This window comes from Salmo trutta, chromosome 8 (assembly GCF_901001165.1).
Source record: "Salmo trutta chromosome 8, fSalTru1.1, whole genome shotgun sequence".
Classification (NCBI taxonomy): domain Eukaryota; kingdom Metazoa; phylum Chordata; class Actinopteri; order Salmoniformes; family Salmonidae; genus Salmo; species Salmo trutta.
Window position 1 is genome coordinate 16,093,643 of NC_042964.1, and position 14,152 is coordinate 16,107,794.

A 14,152-nucleotide genomic window follows, 5' to 3' on the forward strand; every position below is an offset into this window, starting at 1 on the left:
TCCCTCAATCCCACTCTTGTTTTCTTTCCCTCCTGCCACACACACATTTTGAGAGAAACAACATCTCCCTTTCCTCAGCTCCGAATCTAGAACTCATCTCTATGGAAACGACATGAGGCAAACGGTGGATGAATACTAGTTTCTTGCAGCCTCCACTAGTCTGCGTCGCCATAGTTGTGTTGACATACAGTAGTTATTCATTTATTAAAACTGGTAATTGACTTTGTGGTGAAGCAAAACACAGAGGGGCCTTAACAAGACAATGTTAATGTTGCTTAGTGATGCCGGCAGTGATCAAAGGCAGTCTCTTGAACCTTCAAGGAAAGAAATACTGACAGAACGGGGAATAAACGACAGACGTATGCCCACCCTCTGTTTGGATGAGAGAAGCCTGAGAGGAGACTGAGAGGAGGATGAGAGAATGATTATCTGAGCTGTGGGAACAACAACTAGGAGGAAAATATAATTTCTCTCCAAATAATAGAGTTTGTGTTGAACCCCCAAATCTCAAATTTGTTGATTGTCTGTTTACATTCCTAAAGCCTGCCACAAATAACCTCCATCCCGCGAGTGATTATTTCCTGCCAGCCCACTGCTGGGTAGAGCTTGGTAGAGCTCGTTTTTCCATTTCCCCTCACAACATCAATATTGTCACGCAGTATATTGTGTAAGGCAGATTAACGAAAACCGTCTGTAGACAGCGGGAAGCAGTTTAGATGTTTTTACACTACCTTCAGACTGCAGATGACATGCAAAGATATGCCCCAAAGCGCCATTCATTTTACATGACAGATATTGTTTGTGAAAAAGTCACCTGGGACTAAGACTACGTAATGCAAATTGAACTGCTAGTTTACTTTTTCTTAACCAAGCTGTAATATTTATTCTGGTAATGGAATAACTTCCTTCATGAGGGCCTTTCGCCATGAGGACATTTTCTTTTCACCCAGCCTTTGTGAGATACAATACATGGAGTCATACTTATTGTACTTCCCGAGTGGCGCAGCAAAGGCTAGAGGCGTCATTACAGACCATAGTTCGATTCCAGGATGTATCACAACCGGCCGTGATTGGGAGTCCCATAGGGCGGCACACAATTGGCGCAGCGTCGTCCGGGTTAGGGTTTGGCCTGGGTAGGCCGCCATTGTAAATACGAATTTGTTCTTAACTGACTTGCCTAGTTAAATAAAGGTTAAATAAAATCAAAAATAAATAAAAATAATGTTCTCTCTTTTAAATGAAGGTGTCACCCAGGTGCTGAGTTTTTGAATAGTTTAACTGTTTGAAACAGTTAGTAGATGTAAGACAGTGCTGCACATACCAACTGTATATGGATGATGATGATGAAGATGCCACATGATTTGGATCGCTTATTATCATCATCATCATCATAATGAAGATCATGATGCTGTTTTGTTGTTGTTGATGATGTTGACAATTGATCCTGATCATGTGGCATTATGTGTCTTAATACAAGTTCTGTGGTGATGTTCCTCCCAGCATACGGACAGAGATGAGGGACGTTCACCAGAACATGGGCTATTGCCCGCAGTTTGACGCCCTCAACGACCTTCTCACCGGACGAGAGCATCTGGAGTTCTACGCCAGACTACGAGGCGTACCGGAGAAGGAAGTCACCATGGTAACATGTCCCCTTGTCTGACCTAAATAATGTCATTTCCTGTTCCTGTATGACGCAACACCATTTGATTCCTAAGGTTATACCGTTGTCATTTCAGATGTTTCTTCCCCCCCATACAATACCTGCACTTCCTTCAATAAAAGAGACATAGACAGCACACTGTACTTGGTCAAAGTGATAAATAACCTCTGAAGTGGAAGACATGTATAATACATAAGGTTCTGGTTTGAGAGGCTGGCCACGGCTAATGCCTTTACATTATTCACCAGCATGCCTAGCAGTGTGGCCGCCCCGCCACCCCCAGTTTCTCAATGGCCCCCTCAGCAACAATAACATCAAAAGAAACTCAGCTGGTCAGTGGCCTCAAACTCAGGCCCAGGCGCAGGCCTTTGATCTCACAGTAGCCCCACTAGGCCAAGGGACCCAGTTTCTCTGGTTTCTAGTTCGTCGGGTCCACTGAGCTGTGCTTTGTGGCAGCCATTTTGGCTCTAGGGAGAGCCCCGGGGAGCTGGTGTCATTTCCGCATCATTAGTCCACCAACATGTCAATATAGGGTGTAAATGAATGTCTCGATGGTTGGACTGGAAACCTGCCTGCACATTGCGGCTACCTGAGGACAGGGATTGGGAAATCGCTAGGGGGATGAATACTGGATAAGTTCATGCTGGTTAGTACAATTTTTTGGGTTGTGATGTGGCCCAGAAACCCTCAGTGCAGCATATCAGCCTTAAAAAGGGTCCTGTGGCGATGCCAACCACCATGCATGTCTCATTCCAGGGGAAAGGAAGGGATGGGAGGGTGTGAGAGCAGAATGGCAGCACAAGACACCCCACACCAACATGGAGTATTGTGTTACTGTCATAGAAATATATAACTAGTAATTATATTTATATGGTTTCTGTGTTGTTATTAGGTGGCAGAGTGGGGCATCCAGAAGCTTGGCCTGGTCAAATATTCCAACAAGTCAGCCGGTACCTACAGCGGAGGGAACAAACGCAAGCTCTCCACTGCCATTGCTCTGATTGGTTGTCCTCCTGTGGTCTTCCTGGTAAAGGGATATTAACACCTACCAATGTATAGTGCATAGAGTTTGATGGAGGAGGAATAATGGTCTGGGGTTGTTTTTCATGGTTACTTAGTTCCAGTGAAGGGAAATCTTAACATTACAGCATTTCCTGTTTCAGCATGACAATTTCCCTGTGCACACAGCAAGGACCATACAGAAATGGTTTGTTGAGATTGGTGTGGAAGAACTAGACTGGCCTACACAGAGCCCTGACCTCAACCCAATTGAACACCTTTGGGATGAATTGGAACGCCGACAGTGAGCCAGGCATAATCGGCAAACAATATTACTAATATTCTTGTGGCTGAATGGAATCAAGTCCCCACAGCAATGTTCCAACATCTAGTGGAAAGACTTCCCAGAAGAGTAAAGGCTGGTATAGCAGCAAAGGGGGGAACAACTCCATATTCATGCCCATGATTTTGGAATGCGATGTTCGACGAGCAGGTGTCCACATACTTTTGGTCATGTAGTGTATATTAGTTTATTTTAAGCAGTGATTAAATGTTCAGTGTGAGCAGAATATCACCTTTTAAACTCCATATTGCTTTTGCCAATTAAGACAAGAATTCCACTTTGTTTTAATTTTACAGCAGAGGAGATATAACAAATGAAAGGGTGTAGGCTGTATTGGTATGCATGCATGAAAAAAAAGAAGAAATCCTGCCTCAAACTTACAAATGCTTATTGAATTTCCCTGAGGATTATATGTCAATTACTAGTAGATGAAAAAGGGGGCTGTATTTCAGTCGGGTCGCCATCCGGTCACGTTTTAAATTAGTTTTTCAGAGTCCATCCGATCTCGTTTTAAAATGTAAAGCTAACATAACACTGTTTGCAGGATTAAAGCCTTATACTGGGATTTTTCACAGAATGGACAAGTATTATAATGGCATAGCCTCAATGGGAGGAACCAACTTGGAGACCTGACAAGTCATTTTAAAATCTTACTGATTCCATGAAAATAGAATCTCTCAAATATTGTACACACATGCCTGATGGGGTGAATTAACATTTACTATTATAAGACTGAAGTATTAATTAATTCATTAATTCATTCAACCTGTCTGTCAGTCAGTCATTCAAGACATAGGAAATCAATCTGATCCCCTCACTAGCTGTAACGTGTGTAGTGTTATTTGCATGTACTCTGCATCATGTAGCCTGCCTACCTACACAATATCCCCTATTTCATATTAAAACACAGTGCCGATGCTAGTGTTCATTCAGTCAGATAGTTCACTTGCAGTTGTTTGGTGGGCCTGTCTCCTAACTTTGAGACAGAGGGATAATATAGTGTTAGAGTGAATTTCCATTTGTGTGGTAGGTAGTCTTGCTCGGTTGCCTTAAAGCAACTTTGCACAGCGACACAGTCGGCATGGTGATGGAGATCCCTGGTGGGATTTCGGGGATGCTGGTGGTGAAGGGAGAGGGGTTGGAGCACAGGCAATGGGCTGCGTCCTGTCTCTCTCTAATCATCCATGGACACACATGCCCGGGGAGAGAGAAATGGTGTGTGTGTGTGTGTGTGTGTGTCTGTGTGTGTGTGTGTGTGTGTGTGCGCGCGCGCCGCGCAAGCAAGTGCAAGTGTGTGTCTGTCTGTGCGCGTGCAAGCAAGTGCAAGCGTGTGTGTTGCATGACTGGATTTACATGGCGTGTGTGTGTGATTATGTCTGTGTCTGTCAGAGAGAAGTCCCCTGTGAATTTGTTTGGCCTGCTCTAAAAGTCCCTGATGCCATCGGCTCTCCTCATTTAGCTTCCTCAAATCCAAAGCTCCTTTATACTGTTTTGATTCCACTGGTTAGTGTTGGCAGCAGAAGCATTTAAAACATTACGCTTTTATGTCTAAATGTAGACCTCTTCCAACTGGAAGGGACATATCAGTGTAGTGTCAGGAGCATAATGCTGTGTGATGTCAAAGTTTGGGACAAAAAAGGATATGAGACCTTTGTGGGACATATTCTGAGGGTTTAAGGCCCAATCTGTAATTTTGACAGCCTGACCATTCCATGACGAGTCAATCGATAGCCTGACATATTAAATTGTTTTAAGATGGTCATACTGTGGATCATTTAGCTATTTGATTTTGAATTTTTGGACCCCTTTAGGTATGCCCTTAAAATATTGACAAAATTATTTGATAAAGTATTTAACTTGACCTGTAGTCCAGAGAAACGCATTGAAAAAGTGTTTGTCCTATATATTTGAGAAATAAGAAAGCTCAGTAAATATATATACAGTTGAAGTCATAAGTTTACATACACCTTTCACAATTCCTGACATTTAATCCTAGTCAAAATTCCCTGTTTTAGGTCTGTTAGGATCACTACTTTATTTTAAGAATGAGAAATGTCAGAATAATAGAAGAGAGAATGATGTATTTCAGCTTTTATTTCTTTCATCACATTCCCAGTGGGTCAGAAGTTTACATACACTCAATTAGTATTTGGTAGCATTGCCTTTAAATTGTTTAACTTTGGTCAAACGTTTCAGATAGTCTTCCACAAGCTTCCCACAATAAGTTGGGTGAATTTAGGCCCATTCCTCCTGACAGAGCTGGTGTAATGGAGATGGAGTCAGGTTTGAAGGCCCCCTTGCTCGCACGCGCTTTTTCAGTTCTGCCCACAAATGTTCTATAGGATTGAGGTCAGGGCTTTGTGATGGCCACTCTAATACCTTGACTTTGTTGTCCTTAAGCCATTTTGCTACAACTTTGGAAGTATGCTTGGAGTCATTGTCCATTTGGAAGACCCATTTGCGACCAAGCTTTAACTTCCTGACTGATGTCTTGAGATGTTGCTTCAATATATCCAAATAAATTCCCTTACTCATGAAGCCATCTATTTTGTGAAGTGCACCAGTCCCTCCTGCAGCAAAGCACCCCCACAACATGATGCTGCCATCACGGTTGGGATGGTGTACTTTGGCTTGCAAGCCTCCCCCTTTTTCCTCCAAACATAACGATGGTCATTATGGCCAAACAGTTCTATTTTTGTTTCATCAGACCAGAGGACATTTCTCCAAAAAGTACGATCTTTGTCCCCATGTGCAGTTGCAAACTGTAGTCTGGCTTTTTATGGCAGTTTTGGAGCAGTGGCTTCTTCCTTGCTGAGCGGCCTTTCAGGTTATGTCGATATAGGACTCGTTTTATTGTGGATATAGATACTTTTGTACCTGTTTCCTCCAGCATCTTCACAAGGTCCTTTGCTGTTGTACTACTTTTCGCACCAAAGTACGTTCATCTCTAGGAGACAGAACACGTCTCCTTCCTGAGCGGTATGACGGCTGCATGGTCCCATGGTGTTTATACTTGCATACTATTGTTTTCTACAGATGAACGTGGTACCTTTAGGCATTTGGAAATTGCTCCCAAGGATGAACCAGACTTGTGGAGGTCTACAATTTTTTTTCTGAGGTCTTGGCTGATTTCTTTTGATTTTCCCATGATCAAGCAAAGAGGCACTGAGTTTGAAGGTCGGCCTTGAAATACATCCACAGGTACACCTCCAATTGACTCAAATGATCAGAAGCTTCTAAAGCCATGACATCATTTTCTGGAATTTTCCAAGCTGTTTAAAGGCACAGTCAACTTAGTGTATGTAAACTTCTGACCCACTGGAATTGTGATACAGTTAATTATAAGTGAAATAATCTGTCTGTAAACAATTGTCGGAAAAATTACTTGTGTCATGCACAAAGTAGATGTCCTAACCGACTTGCCAAAACTATAGTTTGTTTACAAGAAATTTGTGGAGTGGTTGAAAAACAAGTTCTAATGACTCCAACCTAAATGTATGTAAACTTCTGTCTTCAACTGTATATACAGTATATATATTTCACACATTTAAAAAAAATAAATGGGGGTAGGCACAAAACTACCTTCATACTTCCATACATTTTTTTAAAACTGGTACCGGTTACCTTCATATGAGTCCTTGGACACTTGTGGGGGTCGTAGAGCAAAACGGAGAGCACCATCGTGTTTGTGAGAATCTCCCCTCTCACATCAGTTTGTAGCCCAAATGGTTCAGATGCTACAAACAGAAGTTGGCACATCGACGGTACCAACGAATACCCTGACACTTGTGGGGGTCATAGAGCAATCATGTTAGTGAGAATCTCCCCTTTCCATAGAGTGGTCTTAATAGTTAGGTCAAACTGTTCGGATGCTACAGACGTTTTTGTGAGAAGACCGATTTTCGGTATGTCTCTGGGTCTGACAAACACCACCCTAGCTCTTCCACCTTTCACCGCAGATGCGGAAGTGCGACATCTGCCGAAGCTTAATCGGACAGATTTTAATGGAGATGTTCTTATTTACATTTACATTTACGTCATTTAGCAGACGCTCTAATCCAGAGCGACTTACTAATTGCTGCATTCACCTTATGGTATCCAGTGGGACAACCACTTTACAATAGTACATCTATATCTTCTTTTTTGGGGGGGGTGGGTTAGAAGGATTACTTTATCCTATCCCAGGTATTCCTTAAAGAGGTGGGGTTTCAGGTGTCTCCGGAAGGTGGTGATTGACTCCACTGTCCTGGCGTCCTGAGGGAGCTTGTTCCACCATTGGGGTGCCAGAGGAGCGAACAGTTTTGACTGGGCTGAGCGGGAACTGTGCTTCCGCAGAGGTAAGGAGGCGAGCAGGCCAGAGGTGGATGAACGCAGTGCCCTTCTTTGGGTGTAGGGACTGATCAGAGCCTGAAGGTACGGAGGTGCCGTTCCCCTCACAGCTCCGTAGGCAAGCACCATGGTCTTGTAGCAGATGCGAGCTTCAACTGGAAGCCAGTGGAGTGTGCGGAGTGTGCAGAGGAGCTGGGTGACGTGAGAGAACTTGGGAAGGTTGAACACCAGACGGGCTGCGGTGTTCTGGATGAGTTGTAGGGGTTTAATGGCACAGGCAGGGAACCCCGCCAGCAGCGAGTTGCAGTAATCCAGACAGGGGATGACAAGTGCCTGGATTAGGACCTGCTCCGCTTCCTGTGTAAGGCAGGGTCGTACTCTGCCAATGTTGTAGAGCATGAACCTACAGGATCGGGTCACCGCCTTGATGTTAGCGAAGAACAACAGGGTGTTGTCCAGGGTCACGCCAAGGCTCTTAGCACTCTGGGAGGAGGACACAATGGAGTTGTCAACCGTGATGGCGAGATCATGGAACGGGCAGTCCTTCCCCGGGAGGAAGAGCAGCTCCGTCTTGCCGAGGTTCAGCTTGAGGTGGTGATCCGTCATACACACTGATATGTCTGCCAGACATGCAGAGATGTGATTCGCCACCTGGTTATCAGAAGGGGGGAAAGGAGAAGATTAATTGTGTGTCGTCTGCGTAGCAATGATAGGAGAGACCATGTGAGGATATGACAGAGCCAAGTGACTTGGTGTATAGCGAGAATAGGAGAGGGCCTAGAACCTAGCCCTGGGGGACACCAGTGGTGAAAGCACGTGGTGCGGAGACGGATTCTCGCCACGCCACCTGGTAGGAGCGACCTGTCAGGTAGGATGCAATCCAAGAGTGAGCCGCGCCGGAGATGCCCAACTCGGAGAGGGTGGAGATGAGGATCTGATAGTTCACAGTATCAAAGGCAGCAGATAGGTCTAGAGGCATGAGAGCAGAGGAGAGAGAGTTAGCTTTAGCAGTGCGGAGAGCCTCCGTGACACAGAGAAGAGCAGTCTCAGTTAAATGACCAGTCTTGAAACCTGACTGATTTGGATCAAGAAGGTCATTCTGAGAGAGATGGCAAGAGAGCTGGCCAAGGACGGCACGCTCAAGAGTTTTGGAGAGAAAAGAAAGAAGGGATACTAGTCTGTAGTTGTTCACATCGGAGGGATCGAGTGTAGGTTTTTTGAGAAGGGGTGCAACTCTCGCTCTCTTGAAGACGGAAGGGATGTAGCCAGCGGTCAAGGATGAGTTGATTAGCGAGGTGAGGTAGGGGAGAAGGTCTCCGGAAATGGTCTGGAGAAGAGAGGAGGGGATAGGGTCAAGCGGGCAGGTTGTTGGGCGGCCGGCCGTCACAAGTCGCAAGATTTCATCTGGAGAGAGAGGGGAGAAAGAGGTCAAAGCATAGGGTAGGGCAATGTGAGCAGGACCAGCTGTGTCATTTGACTTAACAAACGAGGATCGGATGTCGTCAACCTTCTTTTCAAAATGGTTGACGAAGTCATCTGCAGAGAGGGAGGAGGGGGGGAAGGATTCAGGAGGGAGGAGAAGGTGGCAAAGAGCTTCCTAGGGTTAGAGGCAGATGCTTGGAATTTAGAGTGGTAGAAAGTGGCTTTAGCAGCAGAAACAGAGGAAGAAAATGTAGAGAGGAGGGAGTGAAAAGATGCCAGGGCCGCAGGGAGGCTAGTTTTCCTCCATTTCCGCTCGGCTGCCCGGAGCCCTGTTCTGTGAGCTCGCAATGAGTCGTCAAGCCACGGAGCAGGAGGGGAGGACCGAGCCGGCCGGGAGGATAGGGGACATAGAGAGTCAAAGGATGCAGAAAGGGAGGAGAGGAGGGTTGAGGAGGCAGAATCAGGAGATTGGTTGGAGAAGGATTGAGCAGAGGGAAGAGATGATAGGATGGAAGAGGAGAGAGTAGCAGGAGAGAGAGAGCGAAGGTTGCGACGGCGCAATACCATCTGAGTAGGGGCAGAGTGAGTAGTGTTGGAGGAGAGCGAGAGGGAATAGGATACAAGGTAGTGGTCGGAGACTTGGAGGGGAGTTGCAGTGAGATTAGTAGAAGAACAGCATCTAGGAAAGATGAGGTCAAGCGTATTTCCTACCTTGTGAGTAGGGGGGATGGTGAGAGGGTGAGGTCAAAAGGGGAGAGGAGTGGAAAGAAGGAGGCAGAGAGAAATGAGTCAAAGGTAGACGTAGGGAGGTTAAAGTCACCCAGAACTGTGAGGGGTGAGCCATCCTCAGGAAAGGAACTTGTCAAGCTCATTGATGAACTCTCCAGGGGAACCTGGAGGGCGATAAATGATAAGGATGTTAAGCTTGAATGGGCTAGTGACAGTGACAGCATAGAATTCAAAGGAGGAGATAGACAGATGGGTCAGGGGAGAAAGAGAGAATGTCCACTTGGGAGAGATGAGGATTCCAGTGCCACCACCCCGCTGACCAGATGCTCTTGGGGTATGCGAGAAGACGTGGTCAGACGAGGAGAGAGCAGTAGGAGTAGCAGTGTTTTCTGTGGTAATCCATGTTTCCATCAGCGCCAAGAAGTCGAGGGACTGGAGGGTAGCATAGGCTGAGATGAACTCTGCCTTGTTGGCCGCAGACCGGCAGTTCCAGAGGCTGCCGGAGACCTGGAACTCCACGTGGGTAGTGCATGCTGGGAACACCAGGTTAGAGTGGCAGCAGCCACGCTGTGTTAAGTGTTTGTGTGGCCTGTGCAGAGAGGAGAGAACAGGGATAGACAGACACATAGTTGACAGGCTACAGGAGAGGCTATGCTAATGCAAAGGAGATTGGAATGAAAATTAACTAAACAACTGGGGAAGCGAGAGAGCAGGGCCTCCCTCACTAACCATTCACAGAAACACTGAAATATAACTTTTCCAACTTCCACTTTAGAAATGATAATTGATGTAATCTACAGTGGTTCAATGTTTCCAGGAATAGGCTCAAACTTAGTTTATTCAGCTAGATAACTTGGTACAGTATTCTTCCGTGAAACCCACCCAGTGCATCGTATCCTATGACGCCGTAGCTAACTAGCATGCTAGCTTCCAATAACACACGGTTAGCACCAATACTTGGTTACAACAAACTACCAATGGATCATTCGTGTCCGTGTCTAGTTCCTTTCATAACGCAGAAGTAATTTAACCTCGGCTAGGTAACACAAAGTCAGTCCTGCTAGCTACACATCTCGAAAGTTCAGAAAGTTAAGCTTTCGTTGCAAAAATCTTATTGACTAAAAATGATACAGTACTGCTAGCTGGTAGAGTTGGCTAGCTAGCAATGGCTGTGTTTACCTTTATCTTTGATACAAAGACAACTAGTGTAATGTTAGCTAGCTCAAAACGTTCCGTTGTAATGTATTTAGTTTCTACAGTACTGCTAGTTGGTAAAGTTGGCTAGCTGGCTAGCTAGCAGTGGCTGTGGTGTTGTGGTGTTGACGCCGTTTGGAAAACGGTGCGAACGAATACAGCTGGCTAGCTAACCTTGTTAGTTTCTCAAAGCTACACCTTATTATGTAACTTAATCTTACATCTAGATGTTCCGCTAGTGGAACACCGCTCCAATATCCAATGATAGGGCGTGGCGCGAATTACAAACTCCTCAAAAATCCCAAAACTTCAATTTTTCAAACATATGACTATTTTACACCATTTTAAAGACAAGACTCTCCTTTATCTAACCACATTGTCCGATTTCAAAAAGGCTTTACAAAGAAAGCAAAACATTAGATTATGTCAGGAGAGTACCCAGCCAGAAATAATCAGACACCCATTTTTCAAGCTAGCATATAATGTCACAAAAACCAAAACCACAGCTAAATGCAGCACTAACCTTTGATGATCTTCATCAGATGACACCCCTAGGACATTATGTTATACAATACATGCATGTTTTGTTCAATCAAGTTCATATTTATATCAAAAACCAGCTTTTTACATTAGCATGTGACGTTCAGAACTAGCATACCCACCGAAACTTCCGGTGAATTTACTAAATTACTCACGATAAACGTTCACAAAAAACATAACAATTATTTTAAGAATTATAGATACAGAACTCCTTTATGCAATCGCGGTGTCAGATTTTAAAATAGCTTTCGGTGAAAGCACATTTTGCAATATTCTGAGTAGATAGCCCGGCCATCATGGCTAGCTATTTTGACACCCACCAAGTTTGGCACTCACCAAACTCAGATTTACTATAAGAAAAATTGGATTACCTTTGCTGTTCTTCGTCAGAATGCACTCCCAGGACTTCTACTTCAACAACAAATGTTGGTTTGGTTCCAAATAATCCATAGTTATATCCAAATAGCTGCGTTTGTTCTTGCGTTCAAGACACTATCCGAAGGGTGACGCGCCGGCGCGTATCGTGACAAACAAATTCAAAATATTCCATTACCGTACTTCGAAGCATGTCAAACGCTGTTTAAAATCAATTTTTATGCGATTTTTCTCGTAAAATAGCGATAATATTCCGACCGGGCGACGTTGTTTTCGTTCAACGACTGAAAATGTAAAATGGACTCTTCACGTGCACGCGCGCATCCGTTTCATTGTTCTCAGATCGACCACTATCCAAATGCGCTACTGTTTTTCAGCCAGGGACTGCAGAGTCATCATTCAACGTTCTGGCGCCTTCTGAGAGCCTATGGGAGTCTTAGAAAATGTCACGTTACAGCAGAGATCCTCTGTTTTCGATAAAGAGGCTATAGAAGGCCAAGAAATGGTCAGAGAGTGCACTTCCTGTTTAGAATCTTCTCAGGTTTTGGCCTGCCATTTGAGTTCTGTTATACTCACAGACACCATTCAAACAGTTTTAGAAACTTTAGGGTGTTTTCTATCCAAATCAAACAATTATATGCATATTCTAAATTAAATCGGGTACGTTTTTTATCCGGCCGTGAAAATACTGCCCCCTATCCTAAACAGGTTAGATTTCCTTTGTGCGTTAATCGACTCTAGGGGCTTTTAAAGGGATCGATAGATTGAATAAAATACCCCAAAATATATTATTTTTATGGACAATCCTTTTAAACTTAGAATGTTTGTTTATGGATGTGGAACATGAAGTAAGATTGAGAGAATTTTAAGGGAGATTAGGAGTAGAGATGGGATAACATCGAACTTAATGGGGGTCAAATGTTGAGGGATCGTTTTTTTCCCATTACTGTAGGACGAGCCAACGACAGGGATGGACCCCAAAGCCAGACGCTTCCTGTGGGACTGTATCCTGAGTATCATCAAAGAGGAACGTTCGGTCATCCTAACATCACACAGGTACGTATTCTTACAGTTTTAAGGCCCAATTCTAACTTGAGATTTGTGAGTGAGGCTCTGAATTGCATTTTCCTGTTTTACTATTGGGTTCTTGTTTGCAAGGTTGAAAACATTAGCAAAACACTAGCAATACAACACTTCTTCACGTCCTTGCAACAGATGTTTTTTGGGATTATGCTAAGGTAATAAAGCAGTGCTAAACTAATTCAGGCATTTCTGAGCTGTGTCCTTCAAAAACCATGAGGAAATGAACATTCCTTGAAAGTTAATGTTGGTCCTTTAAAGCTATTCGACCTGATTTTAAGAGTTGGACTTTACTGTCTTCATACACAATTAGTGAATGGGCCAGGAGGAGTAGACAGTGGTGCAATTACCAATACGACACGCCGTAACTCAAACTGAGAAATCCACGAAGTACAAACAACGAGATGGATAGTACTTCACTACATTCATGTTTATTCGTGACTCCAATATTTTCTCTCTCCAACCTGCAATATTGTTTTCAAATCTTAACTTCTGTTGGAAGCGGGCGGTGCAAAACTCTTTGTACAGTTTAGTTTGTGAATCCATTAACACCACTCCATATTGTGTTGTTTTTCTGAGAAACAAAATACATTTGTTATATTAGCAATAGCGGGAACACGGCTCAGTTGCGTTCAATCGTCCATATCCCAACCAGGTGCTTTAGTTTGTCGAGTGGCGCATTCGGCAGGTTTTACATCGTCATAATCCTAATTGCTCCATCCCTCAGCAAAGCAATACAAAGCCTCCACCTCAGCAAGAAATGAATCTGTCTGCATCCAAAATGGCTGCTGAAACTCAAAGAAACACAAAATAATACAAAAATGTACAGATGTTCTCCTCCCTTGTCTCACACCCACTCCGTCGCGCCTTTAAACGAACAGCGTGAAGCGAATCCCACAGAAAATAATTGTTCAGCTAAAAGTTATCTATTGTCTGCAGTATTAACCACAGAGCAGGCGAAATGTGGATGCGGCAGGCATATTTCAGACAGACCAAATGTTTCTTGTTTTATTTCTTCAAATAAGGAAAAAGACTGAGCTTGAACATTGGTCATTAGTCAGCCCTATGGGTGCAGAGAGGACATTGTAGACAACCAAACCCGAAAAATGCTTATCTTACTGACTCTTAATTCAGGTCTGCAAATCTTTGCATAGAGTCAACACCTTTTCACATAAACTTAAAATTCTATAGTCCTATAGTACACAATTCAACCTCTCTCTCACTCTGTCTCACTCTCTCTCTTGCTCTCTCTCTCTGTCTCTCTGTTTCTCTGTCTCTCTGTTTCTCTGTCTCTCTGTTTCTCTGTCTCTCTCTGTCTCTAACAGCATGGAGGAGTGTGAGGCCCTGTGCACACGTATGGCCATCATGGTGAATGGACAGTTCAAGTGTCTGGGCAGCATCCAGCATCTCAAGAGCAGGTGAGGCTTCAACAGTGTCACTAACCACTCGACCACAGGCCACATCTTTAATGCTGCTCT

General features: G+C 44.2%; 1 protein-coding gene across 2 annotated transcripts in view; it reads left to right on the forward strand.

Annotated features, from left to right (window-relative positions):
- The window catches only part of LOC115198266 (ATP-binding cassette sub-family A member 1), a 291,299-nt gene that overhangs the window by 252,038 nt on the left and 25,109 nt on the right, over positions 1-14,152 (forward strand). For both annotated transcript variants that reach the window (XM_029760119.1, XM_029760120.1), the window contains 4 exons: positions 1,501-1,642; positions 2,556-2,690; positions 12,547-12,650; positions 14,000-14,092. In XM_029760119.1, the coding sequence (XP_029615979.1) occupies positions 1,501-1,642; positions 2,556-2,690; positions 12,547-12,650; positions 14,000-14,092 (474 nt within the window). The remainder of the gene's footprint in view (positions 1-1,500; positions 1,643-2,555; positions 2,691-12,546; positions 12,651-13,999; positions 14,093-14,152) is intronic.